Source organism: Thermobia domestica, chromosome 2, assembly GCF_964235325.1.
Source record: "Thermobia domestica chromosome 2, izTheDome1.hap1.1, whole genome shotgun sequence".
In the NCBI taxonomy this organism is placed as follows: Eukaryota; Metazoa; Arthropoda; class Insecta; order Zygentoma; family Lepismatidae; genus Thermobia; species Thermobia domestica.
Genome location: NC_137455.1, coordinates 328208193 through 328232708, shown reverse-complemented (window position 1 = coordinate 328232708; position 24516 = coordinate 328208193). Strand labels below are relative to the sequence as shown.

The window sequence follows — 24516 nt, the reverse complement described above, 5'->3', positions numbered from 1 at the left end:
CAGTGTTGCCAACTCGATACAAAGTGTTATGTTTTCAAATAGCACTAGACGTCCACACGTTAGCATATGATTGCTGTCATCAAAACGTTCATAAACATGGGACAGATTCCGCTTCATTTTCGAAAGGCAAGGCGTCCAAGTGTGAAGTAATGAACGACACACAATAGGAAACAAAGGTTCGTGTGTCACAACTTTTGCATGAATGTGATCTCTCATGTGTTATTGTGTCGTTACAAATTAATGCACATGAGAATAACTTACGTATGAAGTCACAGAGTAATTAAATGTTAAAATCCACTAAGTAATGTTATTGGGTAACAATGTTGCCCACTTCAAATAAAGGCCAGAACGTATTTGCCAGGTATTCAACACTGACAAGCCAATAACTTCAAATATTGGTTATGTTCATTCTCTATGTTAGTGTAAATATATTTGTACAGACATTATTCCACTTGATTGTATTATTCCTGTAATATCGAATATTTCCATTCACTTCCCCATAGTGAGCCATTGGAGGGACACGATATTTGAACACTCTGTATCTCGGAAACGAAGCAGCATCGGACCCATGTTTATAGGAACATTTTTACGTATTTGGGTGTCCGCAATCACCTCGTCACTTTTGACCATGCATTTATGTTACACCCTGTATATCGGGTTACAAAGTTTTGGGGGACGAGTCCGCAACCGGTGGACCCCCAAGTGGGTACACCCTTGACTACATCAGACTGGCAACGAACGTCATAGAAGTTTCTTTTGCTCGAAAACTACGCATCAGACTATTTTATTCAGCTTGATGCGATCTGTCGTTTGATATATGTCTTATCCTTGACCAATATTATAGTGAAACAAAAATTAATGTCTAAGAATTAATCGTAATTCTGGGTTGTATCTCATTAACTGTACTATATACTGTCATCTAGCCAGTAAAGATAATGACAAACTTCACTTTATTATCAGTTACATTTACTAGAGGATATTTTCCTACACGACAGGGGCACATGTTGTCTCTATAACATTTTTGGCATTAAGCATGGCTTCAGAAAGTCTTTGACGATTGCTGGAAAAGGTTAGCCCTTATATATATACATATCCATACTAATATTTATCCACTGACTAAACATGTCTTATATGAAGATGAATAGATGCAGATGTGGCACATGATTTACAAAAGAAAGCTTCTTATTTCGTTCATGAAATTGACGATAGCGAAGATCACCGAATCTACTGAAATCTGACGCAATGTCTGAAACCAGATACTTTTCTCCCGTACAAATCATACTACTAAACCTTTGCAGCTAGAGATGACCACCTTCTTGTGCAGTTTTCAGAGCTGATTAGTGAACTTTTTTTTTTTTTTTTTTTTTTTTTTTTTTTAATGAATTTACTTGCAGTGTCACTAAAACATACAGAGCAGAAATAACGTATATAACTAATTCTTGCATTTCACTTGCTAAACTGTGTGAGGTATTGCTCTTGTCGTCTTGCCAACTCCGCACATAACCCATAGTTTTGTATTCTTGATGTCTTTAAACTTGTCTGAAAGTGGTATAAAATATGAATAATAATATCAGTATCTGTTGAAGATATAAGTACACGTTTTATATTATTTTCAGTTGCTGTGTCTGAAATATCCAGAAAGAATCAAACGTTAGCTTGTTTGTGCCTGCAGTAAAGATGTAGTTGCTCAATGTATGTTCTAAATCGTCTGTGCGAAAATATTTGGCTTTATACTTTGCATGTGCTTCACCCAAATATACAGGAATTTCTTCCTTTTTTCCTTCCAGTATTCATCACTTACTAAATGAATAATCACTGAAACTTTGCCTTGTTAAATGTTGAAGCCCAGAATCCTTCCATTGCCACAAGAGATATGACTGTGAATCAATTGTAATAGTCTGTCTTTGCTCGATGAAGCCTTTCATGGTACTTTACGCTTTCGTCATAATACAAGTCAAAGATAAAGCCAATTCGTTACTCTGTATTCACATATAGATTTCCTTCCATATGTGTAGCTTGCAATCATGGAATGTCTCAAACCTTATTTACTGGTGAGAACTTACATGTAAAGAATCATGAAATCTACTACAAGAATACATGCTTTCCGTGTAGAAGGGATTGATTCAGGAGGATGCTGTGAAACCAACTTCTTCAATTTATGTACTAGTTCTGATTTTTGTGACTTTCGTAGAACTTTATCGTCAGTGAAGAAAGATCTTGAAGCGAGTTCATACTTTAGCACGTGCCAATGCCATATCCACGTGATCTGGCGATATCAGTGTACCGACACGCATTGGCACGATTACTTTCCACACCTGGATTACATACTTGATGCGCTAATTTTGGTTTTAACATTTTCTTTTTCAAGAGATTCATGAAATATTCAGTTTTATGAACAAAACGTCATTGGATGTAAGCGTCATGAGCAACATGCACTTCTTCTATGTCATTCAGAAAATAAGTCTTCAAGGGAAGCTTGTCGATGTCCAAATGTACCACAAAAAAGTCTTCTCTTTCCAAAATGAAATCAAGTTTACATTTAACGAATATTTCAACTCTTCTTGTTATCGATGGTGAGATTTCATGGTACACTGAACACTTATCTTCATCTGGCAGTTAACATATCTCATGCAAAACTGGAAAATTCGTGTCTTCTCATGCTTGATAATGTCATGCTGAATAGTTGCTTCTCCGCTCCTACTGAGACATATGATTTCACTTTGGCTTTCTGCAGGTTTCTTATATAGTTTTTCTAATTCCTGGCTCATTGGAACAAAGCTAAACTTCCAACTAGTAGTTTTAACAACGAAACCTCCTGATACAAATTATTCTTTTGACTCTGGAAATTAACTTCCTAAGTTACACAATCTTATAAGATAAAGGAGCTTTATCTCTCATAGTGTGCTATGTTATTCGAAAATAAGAAGGATACTCCATTTGAAATTGAGGTAACAAAGAGTTCCGTTTTCAAAACAGTTTGGAAACTGTTCAGTTATTTCTCGAAATGTTCCTTATTTACATCATCTGCTTGGTTGAATGATAATTAACCATTGCAATCTATCATTTGCTGTAGTTATCTTCATTCCTCCTTATGCTCGTTTATCAAGTACACTGAATTTTCTTGCTTCTTTGTTATCTCTTCCGAGATTTCTACTAACTCTGACACGCCAGTTCTATAGAGTTGTATCAAAATCTTAACTTCCGAAGATCTTCAACATTAGAACATTAGATTACCATATGTGCTTCTATTTTCATGTTTATAAATAAAAAACACTGAGATATAAACCCTTCATATAGTCTAGGGGCCAGACATGGTCCTGTTGGAAAGTTTGCGTATAGAGAATTTGACTTCTGGAATGTGTTCTGGGACAAGATTTGGCTTGGTCACATAATCATCATCATATGAGTTTTTTTTTTCAATATGGCTGTCAATCATGGCGCCCGCTAGTAACTTTAGAAAAATTACAGACCTTGATTTGTACAGCTCTTCTAATTAGCGAAGCGCAATAAATGATACACCGTTAAAAAAGCTGAAGAAATGTATGTTCCAAAATGATATTGCTGGAAACATTTTACTAAAACTGAGGAAGATTTCAAACTAAAGTGCCTGGAAATGGGAGAACAACTTTATTTAAAGTTCCTAATGACATTTTCATTAAAAAAACAAACAAACAAACAAAAAGAAACAAGAGTGTTCTCTCCAATACATCGATTAAGAAAGAGTATCATACAACCTGACAGAAGAACAATCGATGCTCAAAAGGAGACAATTGATGCTCGGAGATATTGATATAACACGTGAAAAAGGATATTTTGTCGATCAACTGCTGTGTTGGGAATTTACGTCAACTTCTTGTTTCTTGGTAAGATGGTTTTCTTCAGAAAACAAACAAATCAGAAATAGTTCATGAACTCGAAAAAGAATTGCTCACGACAAAATCTCTCAACATTTGCCTCAGTCATCTATTTCCACAGCAACTTCGTTTGATTTTATGCTTCAGGCAAGAACAGTAGCAGCATCAATTGGCAAATCACTGAAAACTTTTGGAGATTTTGTGAAGCAGATACTGCAGCGATTTTTTCAAGTATCTCGAGGTTCCTTGAGGATATATTGTAATCAATGTCTACAAATATTGAAGCATTCTATCATCAGAAACAAATAGAAGACATGTGATCCAATTGAGGTCACCATATTTGGCATGGAAACTCCTCTCCCGAAAGATGTGAATGCATTCTGGGCTTCTGGAAACAATTACAAATTACAACAGTCCTTTGCTAACTATATTCAAAAGGAGCATGATAAGTTAAACAGTGTTATCACTTATCTTGGAGGTCTTGAAGTTGATGGAGGGAAAAGCATACGCTTATGTAATGGACAAATCACTAACGTTCCTGATCTAGTTTCAGAGCATGAAGAAGCAGACGAAAGAACAGTTCTACATATTCAACATTGTGTATCCAAATCAATGATGCAACGTATTTTAATAGCTTCATAAGATGCAGATATCTTAATTTGCTCATTATATTATTATCTCTATGAGATCAAAAGTCAAGGATTGATCGAGCTATATGTTTTGGATAGAAAAGGTGCTACAATAAAGTATGCTCCACTTCATGAATTGGCTAAATGTTTTAACAAGTCCGTAATTGAAACTCTGTCTGCTGTAGATTCCTTATATGGATGTGATACAACCAGCAAGTTTGGCACCAAACATGCTGCTTTGAAACTTGCTAAAGAGTCACCTCATCTACCACATTTTGGAAAGGAAGAGTTAACTAGCATCATGATTTAGGATGCAGAAGTTTATCTTCCAAGGCTATTGAAACCAAATTCTAAATCAATGAACGAATGCCGCATGGCACAACACCATCAAATGAAGCGTATTGACTTTACGAAGCTGGAACCAAACATCATGTTCCTGACATCTTCATATTAGACCAGCTTACCTTCCAAGTCACTGATGGTATCACATTCTTGAGGATTCTCCAGTACAAAATCCTTCTGATTATGGTTTAATAGAACAGGATGGTGAATGGCAATCTTTCATCTTTGGAGAAAGACTACAAAAAAGATTTCCCGTTTCTCTGTAAATTCAATAAATGTTCCCGAGAAACTGTATGTGCTTGACGTGCAAAAAATGATTTTTTGTTCCAAGTTTTGTAGTAGCAGTAGTAGTTGCCAAAACCTACTAAAGTAAAGTACAGGAAAATGAGTTTTGTCAGAGTTTTTAAATTACATATTACAACCACTAGCATGCATGGGTGATACGCGTAAAGATGACTAAGTACTAGTGAGTATAATCTCACCTCCTGAACGAGATTAATCTACAAGTGAGTTCTTAGTCGTAATTCGTATGCATAAAAAGAACGAAAAGGGATGAGATTTTTCTCACTGTGACAGGCAGTTCCGTCTCATGTGAACTTGGCTTTGATGACGTTTCATAGAGAAATGACGTAATGAATGCAATGTTTATTTCCTTCCCTTTTCTAAATGAGGAATTCACAGGTGTGTAGCAAGTGAAAGGATGTTAGTAAAATTAAAATCAGTAGCGTTATTTATCCAGCACAAAAGCACGACTTTTTCTTCTGTTGGATTAGATCGGTAGTGGTACTCAAACTTCCGGACAGTGCTGACCTCTGTTCATTCGGGAAGTGATCTGCGGACTTCCTTACAATGCCATCTGAAAGTTCACATTGTATTAAAAATATACTAATTAGAATTTTCACCGACAAGAAAAGATCAAGAAATATAATGCAATAAGTAATTTATTCCAACAAAGAAGGAGCTTCTCTCACTTGAAGTAGTCCTGTATAACAGTTGACCAGCTTCAGGGCGTAAATTTAGTAAAGTAGGAGAACATTTACATCTACAAACATAGGTATAATTTCTAATTGCCTTGGGGGGCACGGTGGCTCAGTGGTAGAGCGTTCACCTCTGGTGCTTGGGGTCCCGGGTTCGATCCCAGCCCCCGCCAAGTGAACCTTGTGGTGGACGAACACCGTGCTCGTGGGTTTTCTCGGGGTTCTCCCGTTTCCTCCCACTTTCTTCATTCCACCATTTCACTCATCTCTCATTATCACCGTCTCCTTTAGCCTAACCGGCATAACCGTGGGACGTAAAACTTAAAGATTTCATTTTTTTCTAATTGCCTTTTTTCAGTAACCGAAAAAAAATACTTCTTGCATAACAGCTCTAAGTTCTATTTTATTAAAACATATTTCACTTTTTAGACGTAGCGGACCACCTGGCTAGGTCCCACGGACCCCCTGAGATCCGCGGACCCCACTTTGAGAACTACTGGATTACATTGATTGAAGTACGGCTTCTTTCGTTTGAATATTCCAGCATATAAAACAGTGACGACCAAGTTCTTTGCACTATACGGCCACAACTCTTGTTTCAATTTTGAGGGACCCTTTTGCATTTGTGATAGGGAAACAAAACAGAAGTGCTAACTCATGCAACAGTACAAAAATTAAATGTAATCTTACAATTTAACGTCTCACTATTATACCATTTAGACTAAGGGCGACGATGATTAAAGGAAATGAATTATTATGGAAGAACTAGTGGAATGAGAAAGTGGAAGGAAATGGGAATACCCCGAGAAAATCCACGGACACGATGTTGTTCGCCACAACCTCACTTGGTCGGGGATCGAACCAAGGACCCCACACACTAGAGATAAGAGCTCAACCACTTTTTAAAAGTTAACTGATTCAACGAACAAGTAGCAGTAAGTTAATTCCCTTACTTTACTATTATATTTTTACTGCACTGGACAGTCTACAGTTTTTCCAGTAACTTCCTTAACGACAGGACACGAACACAAAAACATCGAGTACAGTTAAAATTTCAAAGGCTCTCTCGCCGGTAATCAAACCCGGGACCCCGTACATCAAAGGCGCACGTGCTAGCCACTAGACCAGCAGGGAGGGCAGCACTGAGGCACCGTGCCCCTATCTCATGCAACGGTGTTTGGGGTTTCCGCGGATTTTGAAAAAGAAACGGCAATCTCGGTTTCCCGAAAACTTCTAGAAGAGGTTAAAGAACGGGAATCAAAGTTTTAAAATAAGCAGAAAATATTCGATTAGCTCACAAATTATAAGAAATAGAAAAAATGATCAAGTGCAATCTTGTTCCTCATAAAAGGTTACATGTAATCACACATAGCGAGTATTTGAGCGCACATGTTCAAAGAGGAAGTGGACGGGGCACCAGTGACCCTAAAATGGAGTCCACTATGTATTACTAAAGAATAAGATGTGGTTCCTCCGTACATCACCATATTTATTTATTATATTTATTTTTTTAATATTTAGGATTTTATATTTTTGAGCTTTCGGCATCGAAGGCTATTTAGCCAGTCACGTAACATGAGGGATGACGTACCTCGGCGAGCACACTATCCGAGGAAAGAGAAGGAAGGAACTATCCTGGGACCTAGAAGATAGGTATCACTCTGGCATTTTCTTGGTGTGAATGAGGAAAACCTCATTCAGGATGGCTGGTCTGAAAAAGCTTTTCCACTTTTTCCACTGAGTGCCTCCACCGGGAATCGAATCCAGGACCGCTCACACCAAAGGCGAGAGCGTTAGACGCTACGCTAAACGAGGCCACTATTTTTAACATGTTTTTGTTCATTTATTGTATTTTTTATCATTGAGAGTGCAACGAGAGAGCAAAAAGCTCTCTTCTTCTCATTATTCAGAGCCCCACCTCTGGTTTCCAGTAAATTCCCAAGCAAATGCTGTGCCATCCATTGTACATTTTTTTTCTAATCTATATAGACTTTTATAGTCGTGCACATCAGAGTCTCTTCGAATTTTGTACACTTTTCTTCTTGGCTACACATCCATAAATTCAGCCATTTCGACCCACTCTAACACACTGTGAGATAAGTGAACTAGTTGCTGAGGTGGTTCACAAAATTTGGAGATTAATCTCAGCTAGTTGAGATTATACTCAATTTTATGCATACGAAAAGTGAGAAATCACAGTTTGATTCATCAGTTCCGAGCATTTAGGTACTTGAGTTTAAACTCAAATGACGTCACGTTGTCTCGCTTTTTATGCATACAACCTTGAGATTAATCTCAAAATCTTGAGCAAAGAGTAAGATCTCACTTTTATGCATATCACCCAATATGGTCATTGCTTTTGGTGAGTTCACGTACTATTTTAATAAACCAAAGATTTGATAATTTTTATATAAAACATTTTATTTCCTCTGTCAATTTCTTTTCGTGTCCACTATATTCCTTTTATTTATAATGTCCTTTCAAAATTTACCTGTTTTAGAAAGTGCTTAACCTTTCTGAGGAAGTAGATTTAACCTTCTGATTCCCAAAGAAAACATATAATACTCTACACATAACTTTGGAACATTTTAAACAAGCTGTTGATAGATCACGGATAATTTAGGTCTTGGAATGTTTCGAAGAAATCAAGTTGGTGTTGATATGCACCACATCCATCTGTGCACTCTATCAAGGGGAGGTGGCAAGTAAAAATGGTCTCCTACCAGTACTTAAGGTCATATCTTTGGGACAGCTTATGTTGTACTATAATCGGATATCCCATTCTTTGCACATTTGTTTTTTTAAAAGATCTATCCAATTTCTGCGTATAATGTACAAGATGTTCATTATATTTATTAGTGTTGTCTAGCCGCCTGTGTTGCCAGTTTAGGTTATTCTTAATTTTTTTCAGAATGATGTAAAAAATTCAAATGTTTTGGTTTGCCTCTTGAACAGAATGAACTTGATGGACGTAAACATAATCATTTTGGAACATACATTTCTTCAGCTTTTTAACCGGGGGTGCCCACAAGGGGGGGGGGCTATGACGCAAAGTGCGTCATTGAAATGTTTGGGGGGGGTTAAAAATCTGTATAAATATGTTTGAGGGAGTGTAAAAATTAATCGAAAAGATTTTTTCATGGAAGAACACCTACGGGTAGACAATTGGGGGGGTGCGTCATGGACATAAGGGGGGTGGGCACCACTGTTTTAACGGTGTATCATTTATTGCGCTACGCTAATTAGAAGCTACACAAATCAAGGTCTGCAATTTTCCTAAAGTTACTAGCGGGCGCCATGACTGACAGCCATATTGAAAAAAAAAAAAAAACTCACATGATGATGATTATGTGACCAAGCCAAATCTTGTCCTTTAACATCTCAGAACACATTACAGAAGTCAATTTCTCCATACGCGAACCTTCCAACAGAACCTACGGCTGGTCCCCGGACTAATAGTTAACATGTTATACAACTATTTACGTATAAGTAAGTTCATAATTATGTATTCTCAAGAACATGACAATGTTGCTTTCTGTGTTTTATGTTCTTATGCAACACCATTAAAAGGACAAACTTACTATTAACGTGAGCCCAGGATTACGACCGGGACTTGTATCTGACAACCTTTAAGTATAAACCGTTCCTCACCACACTACCTCGCCTTCATGAGATATGGATAACATAACGTCGTCAACAGTCCAATCCCCAGGGGTAAAAGTGTGGGGGAACGCGGGAGGGCGTAGTTCCCCCACCTCCAAAAATATCAAAGGCGTCCCTTCACTTCCTAAAATTTACAATGGACAAAGATAGGCACGCGGGACGGCTTGATGTCATCCGTCTCCCCACCTTTTCAGATCCACTTTTACCCCTAGTAGTCCCCATAATTTACTTGCAGTAAAGAATTTTTTATAAAAATCATTTGAAAATGGGTCATCTGAGATCATCACAGAGATAAAGAACGTCGGCGCACATGTGTTGACCATAAAGAATTGACGCCTATAAAATATTGTTGGCACCTCAATTTGAAAGAAAACTTGTACTCTTGAAAAGATTAGTTTTTGATGTGTGTAAGAGGTGTAGATATAATGTGATGGCACTGGAGGGTGGCGTTTTTGAAGACTGAATAAACTGCGGATACTTTTTATACCTTATAACGTTATTAGCACTCTAAGGAGGAAAATTCTGAGACGTAACTTATTAAAGAGATTCAGTATATTACTTTTTCAGAAAAAAGTGCAGACGCTGCTGAGAAGCTGAAAAAGATTTAATAATTAGCACGCTTTAAAAAGAGAAGTAAGTTAGTCTGGTAGTTAATAATAGATTTTTTCTTGCTTCTTTGCAACGTAATCATGTTGTTCACGCTTGGATTTCTTCCTTATTATAACGTTACGTAAATAGAATTTTTCTTTTGTTTAAAGAAAGCTTTTCAACAAATTGCTGATCAAATTAGACCTTTGTTTTCCTCAGCTGACAACAATGTTATGAAAGTAGCTAATTTCTTCCAGTCTACTGGCTTTATGTTACGCTATAATACAATAATCTGTTTTAAAAGTTACTAAAATGTGGTGTTTAGAAACTTGAGAAGTTTGTTTTGTAACTAGATGCTTAAGTCAGTCTCGCTCTCTCTTTTTTCTTTTTTCCTTTCTTCAGAAGTTCCAATCACAGACACGATTTATGTGGATCAACCAAGTGCAAAAGTCTTTGTACTGCTTATCTGCAAAGGAAATTATTTTCGTTCTTTTCTTTTTCTAACCTCTTGAAACAAATCTAGAATTGCAATATTCAGGGTGTTTCAAAATAACTATCGACAACGTTTGGCAGGTGGTTCCCAACACGAAGATAAGACAAAACGTATAGACCAACCTGGGTGCACAAATGCTTCCTTTGGAGTTATAGGCAGCCGAAAACATGATAAAATGAACTTTAAAGGTCCACAGCTTCAATACTATGCGACCTACCGTAGTCGGGTAAGACTTCACTTAGGAACTAATACGTGCGCTATATCCAAAAAAATATATGTTCCAGAATCCTAAGGAACTCACGCAACAATTTTTATAGAGGTTGTTTGGCTATGGGCATATAATTTGAAGTACTCACAAATACCTCTCTAAAAGTTGTTGCGGAAGTACCGAAGGATTCTGAAACTTGAATATTTGGATAGGACACATACTAGTTCCTCAGTGAAGTCTTAATCCATCTACGGTAGGTCATATAGTTTAGGAGCTATGGACCTTTAAAGTTCATTTTTTCATGTTTTCGGCAGCTTATAACTCCGAAAGGAAACATTTGGGCACCCAAGTTGGTCGATACTTTTTGTTTTGTCTTGCTGTCAGGTGTCATCTCCCAAACGTTGTTATTGCTGTTTTGAAACACCCTGTATATGTATGTCGAATGTAAATAGTTCTTCTGAACATGAAGGTACCGTTGCGCTAGCGTTTGTATCTTTATCGAGAGAAAGCATTTTAATACTCGTGTTTTGTTATTTACTGTTAATTCAGTTATTACAAATGTTAGCAACTCAAGATATTGAGAAAACACGGTGGCTCAGTGGTAGAGCATTTACCTTTGGTGCGTGGGGTCCGTGGTTCGATTACCTGTCCGGTGGACAATATCGTGTCCGTGGGTTTTCTCGGGATACTCTAGTTTCCTCTTACTTTCTCATTCCACCAATTCTTCCATCATCATTCACTTGCTTTAATCATCGTCTCCTTTAGCATACAGTATATAATCATGGGACGTTAAACTCAAGATATTGATTTGAAACTTGATTCCGAACACAAAGCTCCTTGAAATATATTTTTAGAGCAAGATGAAACTAAAGCAATACCGGTACACCGCACAGTGGGGCAAAAGTGTTCGAAACTAAGGAACTTTTAGAAAACTTGAACTGAAAATTTAAAAATTGGTACACTCGCTACTCTCACCCAGTCTGGCAAGCCAATTTGATCATACTAAAATTTTTGAAAAAAAAAAAAAAGTTTTGAATATAATGAAAATCTACTTTTATTTCAAAATTAACACTTTCGATGTTGCTGTAACGCCTCCGACGTAAATTAAAGTTAAAAAACTGCCTGCTTAACAAAAGAAAAAAAATCTGAAAAAGATGTCCATGCGACAAAATAATTATTAAGTTATATAATTATATTTAAAAAATAAATTTACATTCTTTTTTTTTTTTAAAAAAAATCATGAATATTTACTCAAAGATGTCAAGTTAACGTTTTTACAATTAAAATCACATATTCATGTAGGTAATGAGGTTCACGTATCTACTTCTTGGTGCTAAGATGAAATAGCCATTTCTGCGTCGATATATATATATATATATATATATATATATATATATATATATATATATATATATATATGTTTAATAAGGCGACGAAATATATTAAGTGATGTTATCAAAACTACCAATTTAAAACATATGAATATATCTACTCAAATATTTAGTACTAATCAATCTTCATGGGATCAAGCGCAGTTCTACTCACTTCTTCGACTTTATCAAATCTTCGGCATATTTATCGTTATTTCCAACTAATCCTTAGTTGAAAATTGAAACCAATAGGAAACACGGGGAAAGTTAGAAATCTGATTAAATAATTCGGTAATATATGCAAGGTGTTTCAAAACAACCCCGAGAACATTTGGGAGATAATTCCTGACACTAACAAGGTACATTCGCGAAGTGTCCCCTCAGGATCCTTGTAAAATTGATTCAAATGCAAAGCTCTCCGCAATCCAAAGTATACTATACTAATTTTAGCGGCCCATACCGGTGATTTGTATATTTATGGGCCTTTACATATCTGGAATTCAATCACACAGTACTATAATGCTTGAATACAAAATTGTTTTTAGTTTCTTTAGATGTAAGTGGACATAAATGGGAGCATATGCAAAACAAATGGGATCAAGTATTGCTTCTATGACACATGTTACCCACCCCAGCCGCCATCTTGGATTATACTTTCGGTTTTTCAAATGGAAATAGGTGCAGGTGATACATCAAATTCATGTAGGCTACAATTTTCTCGGAAATTCACTGGTGGATGAATTTTATCGTAGCTTGTACCGTTTGGAAGGTATTGCATGTTAAACCCCTCCTCCAGGCACTTCGCGAATAGACATAAGTTTTTGATGTTGACAAATCTAAAGAATTTCTAACTGGAAAAATACTGCAGGTATATATACATATATATATATATATATATATATATATATATATATATATATATATATATATATATATATATATATAAACTTCACAGCATTGGTGTCAATAATATTACATTTCTGTGAATGATTGTTATTACTTCCATTTTATAATATAACCAGGAAGTATTGTACTACGGTCAAAATGCGTAAAGCCAGACACGACCAGATTTGGATGAAGACATACCATTTTTGTATTGACGTCTGAGTGTCTTCTGTATGTATGTACGTTCAGAGAATATTTCGTCAACGATAAATCCGTAAAAGATTACATATACACATGGGGCGCTGCATAACTTTCTATTTGGTTCAATATTCGTGAAGTGCCTCACAGTTAACATGCAATACCTTGCAAACGGTACAATTACGGTAAAACTCACTACACCAATGAATTTCCGAGAAAACTGTACATGAATATCTTTCTGACTTTAAATGTTTAAAAAACTTTTTATCTTCTTCTAATATTATACGTTGACCAGACCAAGACATTCCGACTCATAATCAACTTGAGAATATATATGTATCAGCGTTTGTTTGTTTGTTTGTTTGTTTGTTTGTTTGTTTTTTTCAATTTACATTTTGACTTTTGCGTAACAAAATGGGAACATATTTAAATTTGAATCGCAATTTGTAAGCTTTGTATCACACTCTTGACAGCCAAGAGAAACTATTATTATTATTTCATACAGTGAAATAGTAAACATTTTCTATGCATCACAAACAGTATTACACTGAAAAGCAAAGTAAAGAAAAAATAATAACAATTATATTTTTAAAAAGTTTTAACTTTGACATTCTACAGATTGTTTAAGGTGCTAGTGTTTTCGAATGTGTCTATATATACAATACATATATTATAATTAAGTTTTAAATCCGTGATGATTTAAAGAAATGGATAACTGGAATTACGCACCACGAAGTCAACTTCATTTTTACGACAAAACCAAATAACCTATTTCACAAAAAGTCCAGTTTCTAACTGCTACTTGCATCCAATTCGTTTTCCGTATTTTAAGCATTTTAAACCTAACACCTTTTTTGTCGTAACTTCAATTTAAAATAAGGGAGCATGCAAAACAAATATGTACTTCTATGCCAATACTACGAAATAAATCTGAAAATAATAGGGCAGAAAAGAGTAGTGCTAAGGTCCTACATTTAGCTAGTACTCTAGTTTTTGAAAAGTAAGCTCGAGTTTTGGATTTTGTGACACTATTGAGTCACTGTTTTTACAGATAGAATAAAGTGTCGAAGAGGATATGGTCTTTGACATCAGTTCTACGGCATGTAACCAATAATTTGGTTTGTAGTCAGTAGTAGATTGTGTTCTTGAGACCCAGCAGACGCCGAAAACTAAACTTTGGGTTTCCAAAAAGTATAACCACTCAGCTTTAACTGTATGTAAGATCGAAAGAGAACCATTCTGTCATAAAGGAAAGATTATGACAGACTGTCTTCCGTTGCAAAAATACCCCACTTTGACAACAAACTACGATCATAGATACATCGCATTTTGCGATACAATTTTTTGATTTGCATCGCATTTCTAGGATACCCCTTAAATAAATATAGCGCTGTTATATATATATTCCAACGACTTCCCACGGTCTTGCAATAAACCTAGCCTTCTTATACTTGAGTTCTGATGTCCTTGGTGGTGACAAACACATATTGATGGCTAATTAATCCGAATTTTAATATCTCTATTGGGCTTTTGCCCCACTGTGTGTCGCATCACCGGAGAAAGGAACTACACATATTGACTGTCGTACTATGGCTATGGCTAACCCTGGAATTTCGGGATTAGTAACTATTTTAAGGAATTTAATCTTCAATAAATCACAAACACCAAGTAGGCAATTGAAAATACTTAAAAAAGAAAACAAGATTCTGATGAACGAAAACAGCGATTAAATATAACTGCGATAATGCATACTGTATGGTGAGTGTTCTAGTTGAATAGCATCCTTCTTCGGTTTTTTACTGATCATACTCATTTTACTGAACAGATTTATACAATTTTGTGATAGATTTTCGAACATTTGAACTAAATAGATGCGTTTGAGTGTTCAAATACGTAATTTTATTATTTACTAAAGAGAAATTTAATTGGTTGCAAACTTCAATGGTGGAATAATAGCAATGATTTAAATTGTGTGCAGCAAGATAAGACTATCAATTGTAATTAAGAGCAGATACCATTAACCAGATTGATTGTGAACTATATGTTGTAATACCAGACGAAGTATTTTTGACAGTCTTTTAAGTAACTTAAGAAAAATATGAAAATGTATCAAACTTTATTTATAAACAATACATGAACTCGTACAAATGAATACATTAAAATACATTATACTAAACAAGTTTATAAAAACATGAAAGTATTATTTAACTTTTAAAAAACGTGTTTCCAATGATGACATACAACACAGAACGATAAAACATTATTTCTTCAGGAAAATGTTAATTTTCTTTGGAAATGAATGTTCATTTTCTTTTTATGTGCATAAAATGCAATATTCCTGTTTGAAATAAAAGATCGCATTTCTTTGGATATTATGTTTGTGATAAATATAATAAATGCATATAATTAGAACATTTTTATCATCAATCTTCATCACTATCTAAAACACGATAAGATCTCTTGACTGGTTCTGCTTTCTCTGTATCAGAATCGGAATTAAATTGGAGCTGCATCTTAGAACTACTGGCTGTCTCCTCTTCGGGTGTATTATCTACAAAAGAAAAACAAATAAAATTAGAAATAGAAAACCTCGTTGTGTACTATGAGCTATTTTTCGTGTCAATTAGAAGTACATAGATGTGCTAAGAAACGACTTGTCTTTTCTGAAAGCTTCACAACAACTTATTTTTAATCTCACTTATGTTTAAATCCACTATCATATATATACAGTGTGTGTGTCAAAAGTATGCATATACCAATTTTGAGAAATGATATCTGGAGCAGTGAGCGAAAACGCCAAGCAAGCATCATTTTACGCCATCCTATTAAAATCGCGTTTCTTACGAAATGCATTTGGGATTCGATTCCAACAAAAGATTAGAATTTGTAAATAATGAGTGTTATTCAGTTGGATAGACATATTATTTGGCAAATATTATTATTATTATTATTATTATTATTAAGTATTCTGCTCTTTGGCAGGTCCTGGGAGTAATGAGGTGTTTTTACTATTATTACTATTTTAATTTTTGGTTTGGGCCTGGAAACGTTTCTTCTACGTTTCTCGATTTTCAGCTTCCTTTTTAATTTCCAATATTTTCTTCTATTTTTCTAATCATCGATCAGTCGTGTTCTTCTTCGTCCTACTCCCCACTTTCCTACAATCTTTTTCCTTCCTACTCCTCGCTTTCCTTCCATACATGTTAATAACGTCCTGATTTGTATGTAAATGCAGCAATTTAGTACTAGTTTGTGGTTCATCCATCCTCACGGTAACACTGACTGTAATCCGAAAGTCTTCAGGAACCAGCTTGTTGGATCACTCTCCATGATTAATGTAATTGGTCTTCAATTATTTTCTACTTTTGTAATATGGTGACATAACGAACTGTGGGAATTTATTAAATCAAAACTATTTTTTACTGTTAGGCAAACATGTGAACAAGGTCATAGTGTATTAAAAAAAATATATATAAAAATGAATATATAAAAACTTACAGTTAGTATATAACATTTATTACGCATATTAAAATCAGATGTGAATAAATAAGTCACGATACTATTTATACTGCAAGTGTAAGATTAATGACATTCTAACATTTCTATTCTATTATTATTATTATTATTATTATTAGGGTGCTAGAAGTTAAGGAAGTAGGTGGAATATGCAATTCAAAATTGAAAAGACTACACATTTTCTGCTGAAAATGTATTTAGGTGTGCCTCCGTTCGGACATGAAGATGCCAGGCTTTAAAGCCACACTATTCAATGTACGAGATCAAATTTAAAACTTAAGATTTATACAGCATTTACGAAAGTGATTTTTAGTATTTTTTATCTCACACTAAAATAACTTTTTTTTTAAAAAAAATATATGCATGGCACAAGACATTTATACAGACAGTGATAGTATTGGATACTAAGACAAGAATTATTGCAGTTAAAATGCTAAAACGAATACCTGAGGATGCTACTTTCTTTACTACTCGAGCTTATTTTCGTGATGAGGCAACCTTCCATATTTCAGGGAAACTGAATGCACATATTGTAATAATTAGAGTGCTCAGAAAACCCACATGTAAGTAGGAAACTTGACCGAGATAATCAAAAGGTGAATTTGTGCTGTGAAATTATGTGCAATCGAATTATTGCTCTTTAAGGGTGTAGCATACGCAAATGAGGTTTCCGATTTTAACATACATCCCTTCAACAAGACATTATGAAAAAATAGCATTTGCCATATGAAGATATGTATACAAATAGTCTGAAGTGATATAGACTTGGAATCTTTCCCTTTAAGTAAATCCTCACAAGGAACATCACCCAATTGTCCGGCTCCGATTTCAATGAAATTTTTCTAGCTGATAGAGGACATATATGTATTATTTGTGATGACAGAAATTTTTGCCATGGTGCATGTTTTCTATTTTTTATAATTTTTAAGAGTTGTGATGTGGTTATTAGAGATTAGTGCAGAAGTCCCTTACTAACGTTTGTAAACGGAACGTTAATGAAAGAACAACTATGTAGATACATATAAGGCCTAGGGAGAAGTTCTATGGTAGGTATGACCTTGACGGCAGCCATCTTGAAATCCGCCATTTTGAATTGTCAAGTATTTTAAATAGGAATATGGTAATATGATACATAATTTCGGGCTAGAATTTAATCAGGAAGACAATGGTGAAGCTATTTTTGAGATACACACATTTGGAGAAAAGTTACAGGCATTTAATTGTTCACTTACTACGAGCGAAAGTCCCTTACCTCCGCTTCTAACCTGCGTATTAATGATAATAAGTGGATAAAAGCTTCGGTAATACATATTATGCCTAGAGGGAAGTGATACGGTAAGGGTATCCTTGACGGCAGCCATCTTGAAATCCACCATTTTGAATTAAAGTGAAGTTTGAAAAATGAAAACCATAGCACGTGACACCTCATTTTAATAACAAATTTTCCCAAAAAGCCAATGGTATGCTTATTTTTGTTCTATAATTAACCAGTGTGAATTAAGGACTGCTTCTAATGTGCACCAAACGTCCATTATTCGATCTTTCAAATTGGTAACACTCCTCATTTTCACCGCATGTTTTAAGATACCAACTGGTACTTTGCAATTGTTGCCATGGTTCATGTTTCCTAAATTTATTACATTTTTTAAGAGTTGCGATTTGTCAATTCATGAATAGTGTTGAGATAAGCACCCAGTAGTCCTAAATTCACACTGGTTAATTATAGAACAAAAATAAGCATACCATTGGCTTTTTGGGAAAATTTGCTGTTAAAATGAGGTGTCACATGCTATGGTTTTCATTTTTAATTCAAAATGGCGGATCTCAAGATGGCTGCCGTCAAGGATACCCTTACCGTATCACTTCCCTCTAGGCATAATATGTATTACCGAAGCTTTTATCCACTTATTATCATTAATACGCGGGTTAGAAGCGGAGGTAAGGGACTTTCGCACGTAGTAAGTGAACAGTTAAATGCCTGTAACTTTTCTCCAAATATGTGTATCTTAAAAATAGCTTCACCATTGTCTTCCTGATTAAATTCTAGCCCGAAATTATGTATCATATTACCATATTCCCATTTAAAATACTTGACAATTCAAAATGGCGGATTTCAAGATGGCTGCCGTCAAGGTCATACCTACCATAGAACTTCTCCCTAGGCCTTATATGTATCTACATGGTTGTTCTTTCATTAACGTTCCGTTTACAAACGTTAGTAAGGGACTTCTGCACTAATCTCTAATAACCACATCACAACTCTTAAAAATTATAAAAAATAGAAAACATGCACCATGGCAAAAATTTCTGTCATCACAAATAATACATATATGTCCTCTATCAGCTAGAAAAAATTCATTGAAATCGGAGCCGGACAATTGGGTGATGTCCCTTGTCAGTACGCAGCTGCTTCAACGAGTTATTGCAAATGTTTGTCTTGATCTTTTGACTGATTATGATATCACAAGTGGAGTACCTTCACACTTCCAGTAAGATGGAGTATCACTACAATGGAGACTGAACGTTTGTGAGTCTCTAAATCAAATATTTACAGATGGTAGATTGGAAGGAGAGCCCATCTCGTTTACCAGATATCATTCCCTTGGAATTTCTTTCTGTGGGGTTATGTTAAAAGATATCGAGTGTCGACATGACATGAACGTACGGACATTAATGACGTGAAGCATAAGATAACTGATGCCATTTGACACCAATGATAACATAATGCTACAGTGAACATGGTATGAAATTGAGTACAGTCTTGATGTATTTTGTGCAACTAATGGTACCCACATAGGTGTATTAAATGAGGGGAAAAATCCATTTCCTCATTTTAAAATAATTTACATAGATGTTTTTATTAATTTATTTTTTTGTAATAAAAATCTTAAATTTGTAAAGAGACTTTATGGGCAACCTGTATTGATAAACCGTTCATTTACGTGACAAACTGAGAATAATCTACAAAGCACAATTTAAATCAAAATTTAATATTCTTTTAACAATAGAAAAACGTATTTTCAATTAATTACCACCGAACAAGTTTGCTTTCTATAAAATGAAACACACATCCTCTTTCGTTTATGGGGACATAATATACGTATTTTAATGAAACATGTTTTAGTAAGTATAATAATCAATGTCGAACATATTTAAGAATTAACTACTGCAGCTAAATATGTTTATTTACTTTCATTTTTGAAAGCAGTGACTGCATTCATTAATTAACTTTAACTGATCAAAAAGCAAAAATTTATATAAGATTTATCAGTAAATGCTTGCATCATTAATTTTCTGTAGTATGAACGAAAGCAATACAAATTTTGTAAGCACACAAAAAGGTAAGCCTTGACAGCTGTGAACACAATACGTCGGCGGGAAGTTCAAAGTATTGGGGACCACCAGTTCCCGATTACTTGCGTTTGAAATAACGCGTGCTACGAGTATTATTTCACGCATATCGTGTAAAATACTTGAAATATACCGTATTCACTGCTGCCAAAGTTTACCTTTTGTCTACTTTCAGCCGATTTGGGAATTCTGTTAAGAATCTGTCTGGGCATTATGCCCCGTAGGAAATCACTCGTGCACTCATTGCACATTGCTGAATAAACTTAAGGATAGCGTATGTGTAACTTCCTTTAATACGTAGCGTACTCCACGTTTCTCGTGTTATTGCCAATATAGTTGCTTTTGGGCGGCCCTAGCTCTGAAACGATACACTTTTCCCCATAGTGCCATATAATTTTTTATTTTTTTTAAATTTTGATATGAAGAATAACCTTTTACGGGTTGTCGATATAGTTGGTTAATATCCTGTATATATATATATATATATATATATATATATATATATATATATATATATATATATATATATATACAGAAGACCATAATATAAACATAGGTTAAACAGAAACATCCAATGAAGTTAATATCGCATTTCATTATCAGTAATAGTATTATTTTAAATCAATTCTGTATTAAAAATGCCACTTTAACATTCGTTTTGTATGTCCGTAGTGATGGTTGGTATCAATAGTGTGCTGTATCGTAACGAAAAAACAATTATCGAAAAGCGATCTTTAGATTCGGAGTCCGTATCCTCTATATACTTTTGACAGTTTCAATATCATGATCTCTCTGTTAATGGCATCATCAGGAGTTTATGTTGGGAGAGGTTCGATTGCATTCCAGGAATGTTAAGAGCTATCGAGAAATGGATTTTAGATTCGGATTAGAATTCTTCACGTTGTTAATGTCATGACATGTTTTGTCAGTGGCGTCACTAAGATTCAATTCTTTTCCCGGGGGTGACTAGTTGTGGGTTCTAGGGTAATTAAATGACAAAAAACTAGCACCCTTCTCTACAAACTCGGCTCTCTAACTAAAAATCATTGGAACAGTGTTTAAGTCGTGCACAGAGCAAACGAAGTTTACCTGTAAATTTATCTTGTATTTACTGCACCAGCCTTTCCCAACAAGTGTATCGAGTAGCTCTATGTGGTATGTTGCGAAATTTTAAATTTTAAAATAATCTTTATGCTATCCAGAAGGCCTATAAGTCTAAACTTTATGACATATTTAATTTATTTATTTATTTTACCATGAAACTTTCAATATCGAGTTTAAGATAATTTTGAGACAGATAATGCTAAATCAACGTCTACAACAATGTTAAATTCTAAATTTATGAGATGTTTTATAACCTAACATAAGTGTATCGCGATTTATGGTTGTTCAGCAGTGTGTCGTCAGTAATAATAATAATAATAATAATAATAATAATAATAATAATAATAATAAAATAAGGGAAGCACTGCACTAGACTAATCATAGAATTAAGCATGCTTTGGTCAATTAATAAGTATATTATCCATTTTTCCTTGGCATGTACCCACACCCGCTAGTCTAGTGACTAGCGAGCGCGCCTTTGTAGTACGGGGTCCAGAGTTTGATTCCCGATGGGAGAGCATTGAAATTTGAACCCATTATGGTGGTTCGGATTCCATATTAAACTGTAAGTCTACGTCTCATACAACCTCGGTGCTGAAAGAGAAGCTAAATTTTAATCTAACTAGTTGTTAGCATGTATATGAATTATAATGTCACTATGCTTACTGACAAAATATACATTTTTACATGTTACTATGCTTACTGACAAAATATAAATTTTTATAACATAATATCGGCGCTCTCAAAGTACCTTTTTATCTCACACAGTATAGGCTTTTGTAAAACTGTAGATAAATTATATGTACATTTTCTGTTCAACTGATGCGTTCCGCATCTTACATATTTCATCCAAAGGTTTTGTGTGCATTACCTCTTACTTCCTTTCGCCTCATAGTCAGCAGAAAGTGAACAAAGTAACCCGATTAAAAAAAAAAAAAAAAAAAAAAGATGGAGACAGCTACTCGTTTTATCTCTTCCCACCATACAATGTCTATTATTATATAATTTTAGACGGAAATTCGAATACAAACTTGATAAATTTTACGTCTGGATTATAAAGGTCAAAGTACACTAGACAAGCAAGGTAAAATTGTAGATAGTCCTTTAGTGTTCAATCGATTGAGTTATTGCGGAGAAGGAAAGGAATGAATGGATATTTCAGGTGACAAACCTTCGGTTTATTAATTAGAGTTTAATTGCATAATTGTAATATACCCTTTTAGTTTACCAAAGAAAATATATACCAAACACACTATATGTTGAAACTTGATTCGCAAATATGTTTTATAGATAATTATAAAATTATATAATTTTACCTATTGAGTTGACACGCTCCTCATCACTCGAGTCTTGTAAAATTACTCTCCGTTTTTTCTGACTATGTCGAGTACCTGTTGAGTTTTCGTTCATTTCTATAGTTTCATCAGTATCTGCTGGCTTTCCAATCAAAGAAACCAATGCGACATCATCTTCGGAACTTGAATCAGATGTTGCTAATCTGCGCTTGGCGTCTTGCTTAGATGTAGCATCTTCTGCATTCTTATTACTGAAAAGAAAACAAGAAATGTAATTTACTTGTTATAATGACAATAATACGTCACGGACATTGTACGAGTCTAAGTACCATATACTTAAGGTATATTAATTCTTAGATACAGTATATATGAATATCTGTGAAGTGATATTTACTTAGTTTTTGCGTACGTAATATCTACCGTGTTCACCCAATTTTCTCATATACTTTTTGAACCAAAGGGGAAAGAAAATGATTATCCTACACTTGCTTCTGGATTGTGACCCAAACTAGCTACATACGGTAAATGACCCAGAAACTCTCTTCCACCAGAATACTCAGAGATTATAATACTGATAATAACATTTAAGATACTACAAATCCTATGATGTTTAGGATATGTTCGTAGCTTTAGCTACATATAAGTCTAATCTGAACATTTTTGCTCTGCTATATAAATGTCTTGTCATGATTAGAAAAAAACCTAAGTCTAATATAACTTGACACCGAAGTTGAATTTTTTTCGAAGTGTTAGATTTTTGTTAGGGGCATGAATACTTCGTAATACATATGAAGATATAGGTGTAAGATAGGAAACTAAAGACCTATTCACGTAGACTATCTAGAATTACACAGATACTTCATAATACAAAATGTAAAAGGAAAAGTATTGACAAAAAGAAGTGGGTAAAGATCGGTCATTTTCCGCCTATGATACTCATAAAAAGTAAAAATATTCATAAAAGCCATTATACCGTATGAATATGAAGTTCAAGTATTAAACGTTACAACTATGTAAGATGCATATGAAACATAGTAAGTCACATAAAGAACCCGACAAACAAAGCACAGTTGTTGGCATTCCGCCAGTTTAGAGTTTTTTCCGAGCTTGTAACATCAATTTGAGTCTAAGAACTTCATGAACCAATAATAGACTTCTTCTTTTCGTGAGGAATAAAGTTAATAAGCTTATCAACAAGCATTCATATAGTGTGGTTCATGAAACATCTCATAATAAAACTATTGTTACAAGCTGAAAAGAAAATCTAACCTGGCAGGATATCAACGGCTGTGCTTTGTTTGCGGGGTTCTTTAAGGGACTTTCTACAATATTTTTCATATGCATCTTTTACACAGATGTAACGTTAAATACTTGAACTTCATATTCAAACCTTACTGGTTTTTATAGATACTTTTTATGACTAACGTAGACGACAAAAGACAGATATGTACTCACCTCCTTTAGATGGTAATTTCTGCCACCGAAACCTGCAGATGTACATGGAGTGAAAAATCTTTCACTTTAATATAGTTTATTTTTAAAGGATTTCCAAACGTTAAGTATAAACTTATGAAGAATATGAGTCCTCTTTTTTCTTCTCTAAATCTCCTTTCGGGAATTGTTTGCCAAGTGCCAACACCGTAAAATCAAAGCATAATATTTTCTAGACATTATTTTCCTATTCATTTGTTAATTAACATTTTGAAGTGTTGCTCGGCAACTTTTGTTCCCTTGGTATAGAGAATCACGTTCGAAAGTGCATTATATATTTTTTTCCATTACAATATTTGTATCTGTGTAACTGTGAACAAATATGATATTTCTTCACAATGCAATGTAATGCTTTCGTTATAAAGTACAGTTTGAATAATGTTTGTATAATACTCTATAATTATATATATTGTAAGAAATCTGACACCTCATCTGCCGAAATGCAATAAACGAATACTTTCTTTAATTTGAAAATACTCCACGATTTCAATGTGTGATTTTCGATGTTATTTTCTAATAATATCTTACAGTGTGTGAGTTTTAATATTTTGT

The 24516-nt window shown here is 34.5% G+C and overlaps 1 protein-coding gene across 3 annotated transcripts in view; it reads right to left on the bottom strand.

Moving 5' to 3' along the window:
- timeout (circadian regulator timeout) overlaps positions 1–24516 on the bottom strand; it is a 1048389-nt gene that overhangs the window by 35997 nt on the left and 987876 nt on the right. For 2 of the 3 annotated variants that reach the window (XM_081749078.1, XM_081749079.1), the window contains exons 30-31: positions 22495–22724; positions 15305–15758 (exon numbers count right to left, since the gene is read on the bottom strand). The exons of the other annotated variant lie outside the window; for it this stretch is intronic. In XM_081749078.1, coding sequence (XP_081605204.1) covers positions 15631–15758; positions 22495–22724 — 358 coding nt within the window. In that variant the 3' untranslated portion in view covers positions 15305–15630. Of the gene's footprint in view, positions 1–15304; positions 15759–22494; positions 22725–24516 lie in introns of those variants that run through there. 3 annotated transcript variants of the gene reach the window in all.